This window comes from Nelumbo lutea, chromosome 5 (genome assembly GCF_056320005.1).
Source record: "Nelumbo lutea isolate HS-2025 chromosome 5, American lotus-T2T, whole genome shotgun sequence".
Classification (NCBI taxonomy): domain Eukaryota; kingdom Viridiplantae; phylum Streptophyta; class Magnoliopsida; order Proteales; family Nelumbonaceae; genus Nelumbo; species Nelumbo lutea.
Window position 1 is genome coordinate 5,954,234 of NC_142688.1, and position 12,256 is coordinate 5,966,489.

Here is a 12,256-nt window from a genome sequence, read left to right on the forward strand (position 1 = left end):
TCAAGCCTACCATTTTGATCCTTCCTTTACGTTTGCAATGGTAAATACATCCAATGACTCTGAAGGAATATTCTTGTGATGCATCTCTTGCCCATAATAATTCAGTGGAAGCACTAGCAGAATGCAAACAGTGGCAGCAATCGAGAATACCCGGATACTGTAGAGCATTTAATTATCATTTAAGTTCAGTGAGATTACAGGGAAAAAATATAGGAGTGTGCAAAATCTATTCCAAATTCCAAAACATATGACAATCCAAATACACAATTGCTTGAATAGAAAGCTGAAAGACTTGTATCAAAAATTGTATGACTACATGGTTCTCTAAGCAAGTGAGCTAGAGGGAATATGCTAGAACCTTAAAAACTCTCACAGAAAAAGGAACCTTAATATTACACCACTCAAAAAAGGAATAAATGCAATTTCCAAATGAAACATTTTTAAAGAATTACTAGGCTGAGTTTCTTATTTTGAAGATAAGCTGTAGGACCAACTTAAAGTACCTGTACTAAAAACGAATACATATAAAGTCGATCACCCATCATGTTACTGGATGGTTTTATTTAGCACATAGGCAAACAGTCATACTTACTAGAAGTTAAATTCCAGAAACAATGAAGAAAACCCTAGCAAAAACGCAGTGGAATGAAGGCTGATGCAATAAGCAACAGCACAAGCACCTACCTGGGCTGGCAAGTCATTGCTTATGGCTAGGGGTGTTAATGGACCGGTTTTGAATTGGGTCCAATCCGATCCAAAGCTCAACAAATCGGATTTGGATGGTCTGTTATAATTATTGGGTTGGACCAATCCAAAATAAATCGATCCATTTTCTTATTGGTTTGAATCGGACCTAAGCCAAATTCCCAGTAATCTGATCACGAGGCCAAAACCCTGTCCAGTTTAAACAGATCAAAACTGAAATCGAAACCTTGGAAGTCTGAAACCCTTCGAAGGCTCAATGTTTGAAACCTGTTCAAGGTTTAAGGCTGAAATCCTTGTTCGAACACTCAAAGCTTATATCTGGAACTCTGGAAATCTAGAAGACTGGAAGCAGGTTTCTCTCGCTCTCCAACAACCATTCTCTCCAATGGCTCTTGTGCCCTACTTCTTTGCATACATTAACTTGTTGATAGCCTTAGTTTCGGCAGATCTTTAAAAACTGATTTTCAGCTTATGAATAACCCTAGATTTTGGGGATTTTTCAAGAATTTTGAAGGCAAAACCTCGCAGTTTTAAATTAAGCCTTAGGCCTCAGTATGGATGCATGATTAAATACTAACCGAGGAACCCTAGTGGCGAATCCCTTGATTTCCTAGATGAAACTGGGTTTTCTCCTTCACCACTGCCCACCAACATTCGAAGAACAGAGAGAAGAGATTCCAAGAAAAAACTGATTAAAGAAAAAAAATAGAACAGATTAAAGGAAAAAAATAACAAAATCTAGAGTTAACACTCCTGTGAATGCAAAAGATATGCAAAAAGTTGGGTTCCTGGCCCAGGCGCTCAATGTTATACTAATTTATATATGTATCGGGCTGGATTAGAAATTGTATGTTGTTTTGTCAGTTCTTTTGTACTAATTTTCTGGATTAGCAACTATACTAATTCTGGTTTTGATCAGAATATGGCTTTCTTCTTTCACTTTCTTTACTTTCTTCTCTCCCAATATGTGGATTCCATTTGGTTTCATCATGTCTAATCCTTGTGGTTTTTTTTTCACAACTTTGATGCTTAGGATTTTTAGACTGAATTTCTTACATGTTGGGCTTATCAATTTAAACTTGAACCCCACCTTAGCAAATATGGAAAATGCATTGTGCCTTTCAGTTACAAGAGCTCTGACATATGATGAATCCATGAACTACTGAAGAGTGATTTTTATGACTATCTGAAATAGTGAAATGACAGGGTGGCTCTCATCTCCTGTAAAGAAGATTTATAGGCAATTGAAATCTTTGCTAATACTGTCTCAATAGATCATCCTACAAAATAGGATTTACTAGCTGAAATGACAGGGTTTCCCTTTGATTTCTGTAATTGGATTTTCTTATTTTTTTTATTTGCTTGTTTTTTTTTATAGATTTCATTTAATTTTTATTGCATACAGCTATTATAATATCTTAGTTGTTTCTTAGTCTGGTTGTCTCTTGATTTACATACTATTATAATATCAACTACCAAGTACTCAAGACAGTACAAGGAGATTGATAATATATAGCCTATATACCTCTGTGAATTATAGTGGATAATACAAGCATTTTAGAATATTAGCATCTAAAGGGTGCACCCTTTAGCCCCTCACCCCTGATGAAAATGCATTTTATAATTGGTATTTAAACAGGCCATATTTCTAAGGCTGTGTATTTTGTGTTTCTTCAGCTGGGTGAAGGAACATCTCTTGGAGCTGAACTTCTCTCTCTTATGGTTCAAAGTTAGCCCATGCTTCAGGCTATAGTTGGTTGCAAGGGGGAGGGGACTGACCCAGGGGCTACATTGTAAGAGCTTTGTTCTTCCCTTGACTTGCAGACCTTTGTCTCATTCTCATGTAATTAGAGTTCATGCTGAAAAAAAAAAAAAAAAAACTCAGTCTCGCATGTGGAAAATCACCTTTCAGGTATTGGGAGCTTTAAAAGCTTCCCTCCATTGCCTCAAGAAAAACATAGGGGTTTCAGGTTTGGGTGCTTATCTTGTGATGGTTCTAGTCTGGCCTAGAGGTGGGATTTCTAAAAAGATAGCAGACCGGGTCTTAAGACGCATAGTATCAATATATCCAGTCTTCACTCAGACTCAAATAAAATAAAAATACTCTCTTTTTTGTGCTGTTAAAAGCCAAGATGATAAGTTTTCCCTTTCTATGTTGATATATGCTCAGCTTCAATAGTTTAGATTGCTATAATGTATTTGAATGTTTGGTGCTTTACAGATGTCATGATAAGCTGAACTGGTCTGTTACAGCATAAAAATCTGGGCATTGATTGGCTATGAGGTGAAGTGGTCTCCTGTTAGTCAACTTGATTGGCTCTGGACTCTGGTTATCTTAATGAATGAAGTCCATCTGATGATATGATAGTTGCATGGAAGAGAATTGATTGGCTATGGTTTGGGTAGATGTTCTTGTTATCTTGGTTGAACATTGCTGTAATCTGAAGAGCTATACTCGAAATAGCAAAGAGGAGAAGAGAACCACAGAACTGAAGAGAATGTCGAACTATTCTATCCAGTCGACCAGTCCTTTATTTATAGATGAATATGGTACAAGGTACAAGAAATTACTGGGATGCCCCTGATTAGTGATGGGACACCCAGATGACTTAAATCATTAAACAGGATTAGGCCCAGGCCCATTAACACAAGCCCAGTTACAAGATAAGTTAAACATAAGAATGGGCTAATAAGAACTCTTATCAGCCGAACATCACTCTAACATTCTAACACTCCCCCTCAAGCTAAGCATGAATATCAATCATGTTTAGCTTGCCAAGTATGTCCCTGAACTTCGTTGATGCCAGCCCTTTAGTTAATACATCTGCAATCTGCATCTCTGATGGAGCATAAGGCACACAAAGTTCTCCTGAAATAATTCTCTCTCTGACAAAGTGTCGATCAATTTCAATATGTTTTGTCCTGTCATGCTGCACAGGATTGTTGGCAATGTTGATAGCAGCTTTATTATCACAATACAGCTTGAGAGGACCCTCATTCTTGATACCAAGCTCATTAAGGAGAGTCCTGAGCCATAAGAGTTCCGCAACCCCGTGTGCCATAGCCCGGTATTCTGCTTCTGCACTTGATCTAGCCACAACATTCTGCTTCTTACTACGCCATGTGACTAGGTTTCCTCCCAAGAATGTACAGTAACCTAAGGTTGATTTTCTGTCTCCAACGGACCCAGCCCAATCAGCATCAGTGTAGGCTTCAATTTCAAGTCTACTGTTTTTTTCTGAATAGAATTCCTTTCCCTGGGCAAGTTTTCAAGTATTTGAGGATTCTTTCCACTGCTCTCATATGAGGGGCCTTTGGTGAGTGCATGAATTGACTGACAACATGCACTGCATAGGCAATATCTGGCCGAGTAAGGGATAAGTATATCAGTTTTCCTACCAACTTTTGGTACCTTTCCTTATCACAGTATTCCTCACCCATTGATTCTTGTAATCCGTGGCTTGGTTCTATTGGAGTGTCTGCTGGCCTGCACCCCATCATGCCTGTTTCTTCTAGGAGATCTAGCACATACTTCTTTGACATATGTAGATTCCTTCTCTTGATCTAGCAACTTCAATTCCAAGAAAGTATCTCAGATTTCCCAGGTCTTTGATCTCAAATTCTGAAGCTAAGAACTCCTTCAGCCTCTTCATCTCTTTCACATCATTTCCAGTAATCACCATATCATCCACATACACAATGAGTGCTGTAAGTTTGTCATCCTGTCTCCTTGTAAACAATGTATGATCTGCACTGCTCTGAGTGTACCCTACTTTCTTCATGGCCAAACAAAGTCTCTCAAACCATGCCCGGGGAAATTGCTTCAAACCATATAATGCTTACCTTAGTTTACATACCTTCTTTCCAACATCATATCCAGGTGGGGGTTCCATGAATACCTCTTCATGAAGATCACCATTTAGGAAGGCATTCTTCACATCCAGCTGATGAAGTTCCCAAGAGAATTTTGCTGCTAGTGACAGTAGAACCCTGATTGTGTTGAGCTTTGCTACTGGGGCAATGGTTTCCTTGTAGTCAATTCCTTCCTTTTGTGTAAATCCCTTTGCCACAAGTCTGGCCTTGTACCTCTCAATTGACCCATCTTCCCTGTGCTTTATTGTGAATACCCACTTGCACCCAACAGTGCCTTTCCCTTCTGGCAAGTCCACCAATTCCCATGTCCTTGCTTTCATTAGGGCTTTCATCTCCTCATTCATGGCTTCTTTCCACCTCAGATCAGATGCCGCCTCTGAATACCTGGAAGGGACACATACAGAGGAACGGGCAGACAAAAAGGAATGATAGGCAGGGGATAAGTGTGAGTAAGAAACATAATCGGCTATGGGATGCCGAGTGGTACAAGAACGAACAGGCTTACGGAGAGCAATAGGAAGATCCAAATCTGAATTGAGTGAATTAGAATTACCTTGGATTGCAGAGACAGATTGATCTGAGTTCAACTGGTTGCAGTCATGAGGTTGAGGGGCCTTCTTCCTTCTACTGTATGTAAGTATCTCTTTTTCTTGTTTACTGGAACCTAGAGGAGCATCAGCCGAATCTAGAGAAGCAACTGGCATAGTGGAAGTCTCACTAGGTTGACCCGGAATGTTACAGCTAGTAGTAGTGGAAGGCGATGAAATGGGAACAAAAAAGAAGGGAGAGTGAGAATCCTCTTCCAACCCACTACTCTCCCCCTGAAGAGGATTCTGAGAAGACTGGAAATAGGGTTGAGACTCAAAAAAGACTACATCCCTAGTGACATATTTTTTCTTGGAGACAGAATCATAACACTTATACCCCTTCTACGTAGGAGAGTACCCCAAAAATATTCCCTTTGTAGCCTTAGGATCCAGCTTGGTCTTCTTTGGATCTTTCACATGTATGAAGCATGTACAACCAAAAACCCGCGGGGGAAGAGGAAATTCTGGAAGAGTGGGACACAAAACAGAGAAAGGGGTCTTCATACCCAGTACCTTAGATGGCATCCGATTTATCAGGTAAGATGCAGTAAGAACAGCTTGAGACCAATATTGCTTGGGCACATTGTGCTGGAAAAGAAGGGCTCGAGCTGTCTCCAATAGATGCTTGTTCTTGCGCTCAGCGACCCCATTTTGCTGAGGGGTGTAAGCACATGATGATTGATGTAACATGCCTACATCTTCCATGAATGAGTTCAGGGATCTTTCAAAGTATTCAGCTGCATTGTCTGAACGGAATTGCTTGATCTTTTTATCAAATTGTGTTTCAACCATCTTGCAAAACATCATAATTATCCGGGGAACTTCTTCATGTCCTTTCAACAGATAAATCCAAGTGCACCGAGAATAATGGTCAATAAAACTGATAAAGTAACGGAAGCCATCAATGGAAACAATGGGTGAAGGACCCCAAACATCAGAATGAACCAAATCAAAAGGGGCTTGAATTTCATTACTAGAAATTGGATACATTGATCTACATTGTTTTGACATTTGACACACATCACAAATTAAACTTTGACTCAGAGTGCCCTTACATAATTCGGGAAACAACATTGCTAAGGAAGAAAAAGACAAATGACCTAGCCTAGCATGCCACAAGTGCAGCCTAGCTATTGACTCCACACTTTCCGGACTAGTAGTAGAAGCTTGCAAGGCTGAGCTGACATCTTCATCAAAATAGTAGAGGCCCCCATACTCATGACCACTCCCAATCGTTCTCCTCGTCAATCTGTCCTGGAAGACACAATGAGAAGGAAAGAAAGTTATACTACAGTTCAAGTTTTTTGTAAGCTTTGAAACAGACAACAGATTTGAGGTAAGACTAGGAACATGTAGGACTGATTTAAGAGAGAGATCCTTGCTTAGGTCAACCACCCCTTTCCAGAGATGGTGGAGAGGGACCCATCAGCTACTCTCATCTTATCCGGGCCAGACAACAAGTGATATGTAGAGAATAAGGAGGACAAATGTGTCATATGGTCAGTGGCTCCGTAGTCAATCACCCAAGAGGTAAAATTAATGGAACTAGTTGCACTAAATGCAGAGGCTGTACCTGATTTGGCAAGAGAGGTGGAAGCTAAAGAATTGTTCTTAAGACGGGCTAATGCCCGACTGAGAACCTCTACCTCACTAGCTGTGAAGCCCGAAGTACTTGGTCTAGAGGAGTCGGCAGCCTGCCTTGCGGTGGAAGAGGACACTGTCCGAGTACTCTGTGAGTTGGCACTACTATTGTTGGTGGCAAGATTCCCATTTGCTATGTGGCCCCTATGTTGCCTTTTGTCCTTTCTCAGAGCAGCTGGCTTCAGATGAGGGTACAAGACCCAACATTTCTCCTTTGTGTGTTTCTCACCACCACAATGGGTACACTTGAGGGACTTCTTGTCTGAAAATCTATTCCCCTTAGTGGAGACTAAGGCTGAGTGTTCTCCAGGTAGTTCTGTTGAATGTGTCCGGGAGTCAACTTGCATCTCCTTTCTCCTTACTTCTTCATTCCTCACCAAGTAGTAGACATGGTGAAGCTCAGGTAATTCATCTCTCCCTAGAATCTATGACCTTATACCTTCATATACAGGGTCAAGACCCGCCAAAAACTGGAAGGCTCTGCCCTCCTCAATCTGCTTGCCATGCCTCCCCTTATCATTGGCATTTTCCCAATCCAAAACCAAGTGGTGGTCAAGCTCTTGCCAGAGGCCTTCTAGTGTTGCAAAGTAGGTTGCCACGGACATGTCTCATTGCCTTAGGGCTGCAATGTCTTGGTTCAGCCTGTAGATTCTAGCATTGTTCTTTTTCTGGCCATATGTCTTAGATACTTTCTCCCAAATTTTAGCAGCTGTAGGGAAGTGATGAACAGTTCTGGCCACCCTAGGAGTCATAGAGGCCAGCAACCAAGACATGACCGTGGCATTTTCCTTGCGCCACACGGTGTATTCAGGACTGCCAATTTTTGGTTGTTTCTTGTCTCCATCCAAATAGCCTGTGAGGTCACGAGAGGTAATGAACAGCATTGCTGAGACAGACCACTCTTTGAAGTTATACTCATCTAGCAGCACACTTGTAATCTGCAAGCTGTGCAGATTAGGGTTTTCCAGGTTTGAGGACCTTGTAACAGGTCTGTTATCTCTAGAGGAAACTTCACCGGATGGTGAGGACATCCTGACTTCAGTCCAAGAGTTGTTCGCAGTACTATAGGTGATTCTGTTAAGGACTGGCCAAATTGGTCACTGTGTTCACAGTACGGGTACAGTAGCAAGTAGAGGTCTGTAACTGAACCAGTTCACAGTGTTGGTAAAAGTTTAAGGCTGCAACTGTGTGGTGCAAAAGTTGTCGCAGTTCTGGTAAAAGGTAAAGGTCTGTAACTGAACCAGTTCAGTCCAAGAGTAGGGCTGATAACCGACCTGAAGAAAATCTGTAACTGAAGTTGCCGCAGTTCTGTAAGAGTCTTGCTGATGCACTAAGACTGCAACTGTAGAAGCTGATGCACCGAAACTGCAACTGAAGTTGATGGAGCTAAGTCTTTACCACTTGTTCTGATGCACCAAGACTGCAACTGAAGTTGAAGGAGCTAAGTCTTTACCACTTGTTCTGCACAAGTCTTGCTAGAGCACGAAGCTGCAACTGTAGAGGAAGTTCTCCCCCTCTCGGCTAGTGCTAGGACTGCTGAATCAGCCCTCAACCAGGTCTGTCCTATACAGACCTCTCTTAGTAGCCCAATAGCTACTACTTGCTAGTGTAATCTAGTAGGACATCTACTTCTGGGTCTTACTTCCCTTGAGTCCTACAACCAAGAGAAACCCTAGGTTCGAACTTGCTTTACTCTCTTACACTCCTAGGTCTTCACTGCAACAACCCAGAAAAGGAAGAGAGAAGATGAAAGGACAGCAAGAGAAAAGGGTGCGCCTGCTGAAACCAGGAAGGAGCTAATGCTCTGATACCATGTAATCTGAAGAGCTATACTCGAAGTAGCAAAGAGGAGAAGAGAACCACAGAACTGAAGAGAATGTCGAACTATTCTATCCAGTCGACCAGTCCTTTATTTATAGATGAATATGGTACAAGGTACAAGAAATTACTGGGATGCCCCTGATTAGTGATGGGACACCCAGATGACTTAAATCATTAAACAGGATTAAGCCCAGGCCCATTAACACAAGCCCAGTTACAAGATAAGTTAAACATAAGAATGGGCTAATAAGAACTCTTATCAGCCGAACATCACTCTAACATTCTAACAATTGCTTCAAATGTTGATCATGTGGATTTATAAATATTTCTCTAGCAATTATTGATTCTAGATACCCACAGTATGCCCAAACAAGACTATTTGATGACCTTTATAAGCAAAAGCACCTGAGATTTTGAGTGCATGTATTACACACCTTTCCCAAAATAAAGGTACGACATAGACAGACAACCACTTTCGATGGAAGTCTCCATTTTATCAAATTGTTTCAGGGAAAAGTCTAGGACTTCAGTCAACTTTTGTAACTTTTGTTGGAATCTTATGGATAGCCTAGGCCATGTTCTTTGTCTATATTAGTTTGTTTATTCTGTTGTTTTGTAAATAGAGAAATCTGTTTTTTAGGATGACCTGTAGTCTCTTGATGTTTTTTTTATGCTTTTGACTTAGGACCTTACAGTACATGTTTCCAAGCTTTGAATACGTGGTCTACATCGTAAAAACGTGTAAAAATGGTAACATTAAATAGGTCTAAATGGATGTAACATTAAACAGAAAAAAATGGTAAAACAAATCACATAGCCATGCAGTGTAAAAATCATAAAGATTTTGTTTCCAAGATCTACATTGTAACAAAGTCTACATCTTTAGAGAATAAATACCTATTCAGGAACCTTACATAATAGGTTGAATGGTTCCTTGAGATGGTATTAGAGCTTGTTTAACCAAGTGATCTACTGTTTAATTTTTGGGTGATTTGGTCTGAAAGGAATTATTAACACATTATTTATTTACAAATAAAATAAATACTGTCACTTTGGCCTTTTCAAATGATATTGTCCCAACTTTTGATCCATTTGCATAGGTTCTCAATCTTTTGATCCATCTTGCAGGATATTAGATTCAGCACCTAACAGTTACAGCATGCTGGAGAGGTTTGCAGCAGCATGGAATACTTGCAAAAGTTAGAACAGAGTTTTCTTATTGATGAGTTTTTTTGATAATAAGGATGAACTGGACTTGGATTGGATCAGACCCAATCCGGTTCATTTGCATGTTAATTGGTTTGGATTGGATTGCAGCATATGTTTCAGTTGAAAAACAGTCCACTTGATGTATGGAACTGTTTGAGATTAGATGCAAACTAGAAAATAAACAAACAAGAGAGGAAGAGAAGAGAGAACTGGCGGCAATGAGTGTTAGAGAGTAAGAGGTTCGAACATTACTCCTCTCTAACACTCTAAACATCTTATTAATAAGTTAATCTTTGACAAATTACAGAGAGGCCCTTGAGTGAGCAGGAAAATACAAAAAAAAACAGAATATTACAGAGTATAGGCCCAGAATAAGGCCCAGGCCCACAACAGAGAGAGAAACATAACATAACATGAAATGACAGTCTATGGGCCATTCGGCCCATCTTCTCTACACTCCCCCTCAAGCTGAGCATAGATGTTAATCATGCCCAGCTTGCCAGTGTCATGTTGAAGCCTTGCCTTGGAAATGCCCTTGGTGAGAAAATCTGCCAATTGTCCTTCAGAAGTAATGAATGGAAGACACACTTCACCGGAGGAGACTCTTTCACGAATAAAGTGTCTATCAACCTCAATATGTTTGGTTCTATCATTTGTACCGGGTTGTGAGCAATGTTGATGGCAGCCTGATTATCACAGTACAACATCATGGGTTTGTCATGATCAATCCCAAGTTCTTCCATTAAGGACCTTAGCCACAACAATTCCGAGACTCCATGTGCCATGGCTCTATATTCTGCTTCTGCGGAGGATCGGGCCACAACCGATTGTTTCATACTCCTCCAAGAAACAACATTACCAACCAGACTTCAATACCCTGAAGTAGATCTTCTATCATCAATATTTCCAGCCCAATCAGCATCAGTATAGGCTTCAAGTTTCAGATGACCATGCTTGGTAAATAGAATTCCTTTACCTGGAGAGCCTTTCAGATAGCACAAAATCCGTTCTGCTATTGCCATAATGGTATCTCTAGGAGCATGCATGAACTGGCTAATGCAACTGACAGCGTACGCAATATCAGGCCTAGTCATGCACAGGTACAGAAGCTTCCCAAGAAGTCTCTGAAAGACCCCTTTGTCTTCCAACAAAGTTCCATCCGAAGCTGAAATTTTGTGACTCATGTCAATAGGAGTTGCAACTGGTCTTGCACCCATTTTTCCAGTTTCAGACAACAAATCAAGGACATATTTCCTCTGGGAAATAAGAATCCCATCCCTAGATCTGGCAACTTCTATGCCAAGGAAATATCTCAACTCCCCCAGATCCTTAATCTCAAATTCCGTATGGAGGAAAGACTTAAGGCCCAGAATGCCTGAGGCATCATCACCAGTCACTATAATGTCATCAACATACACAATGAGATACACTGCTAGAGACCCACTTTTCTTCACAAAAAGAGTATGATCTGACTGTGTCTGAACATAGCCGAATTTAACAAGTGCAGCTCTAAATCTCTCAAACCAGGCTCTAGGAGATTGTTTGAGGCCATAAAGAGATTTCTTCAGTTTACATACCTTTCCTTGCATATTTTTCCCATACATTCCTGGAGGAAGACACATGTAGACCTCCTCATGTAAGTCACCATTCAGAAATGCATTCTTTACATCTAACTGATAGAGAGGCCAATCAAAGTGAGCTGCCAGAGATAAAAGAACCCTCACAGATGTCATCTTAGCAAAAGGGGCAAAAGTCTCCAGATAGTCAATCCCATATGTCTGTGTGTAGCCCTTTGCAACAAGTCTGGCCTTGTACCTCTCAATAGTCCCATCTGCCCTGTATTTAATGGTAAAAACCCACTTGCATCCAACTAGATCCTTCCCTTCAGGCAAATCCACCACCTCCCAAGTACCATTTTCATGTAGAACATCCATTTCAGCCTGCATGGCATCTCTCCATTCTGGAATCCCAAGAGCTTCTGATACAGACCTAGGAATGGGGTTAGAAGCAACTGAAGAGAGGTAGGCACAATATGAAGGGGAAAGTAGGTCATAAGAAAGGTGTTTGGAAATGCAGTGTGCAGTGCAGTTCCGCTTTCCTTTCCTAACTGCAATGGGGACATCAAGATCTGGGAAGGGGGATTCCAAGGGAGCTGAAGCAATACCTGTTATCTCATCTGTGATTGGGAGGGTATGAGCCTCATCTGTTGTAAGGGAAACCACTTGCTCATTCCTAGATCTCTGCCTTTGATACACTTTGGGATTATGGGTAGGACGAGGAGGTAAAGAAATAGGAGCACTAGGACAAGAGGAATGAAGTGGCTGATCCTCCTTTGATTCATTTTGTGAGGATACAGATTTGTCAAGAGACTGAACTGGGACAGGAAGGGGAAGAGCAAAAACTTGTGACAGACTCTCCCC

The 12,256-nt window shown here is 40.9% G+C and overlaps 1 protein-coding gene across 11 annotated transcripts in view; it reads right to left on the reverse strand.

Moving 5' to 3' along the window:
- The window catches only part of LOC148850017 (hyperosmolality-gated Ca2+ permeable channel 2.1-like), a 188,316-nt gene that overhangs the window by 157,402 nt on the left and 18,658 nt on the right, over window positions 1-12,256 (reverse strand). For all 11 annotated transcript variants that reach the window (XM_088946916.1, XM_088946915.1, XM_088946909.1 and 8 more), the window contains one exon: window positions 11-157. In XM_088946916.1, coding sequence (XP_088803042.1) covers window positions 11-157 — 147 coding nt within the window. The remainder of the gene's footprint in view (window positions 1-10; window positions 158-12,256) is intronic.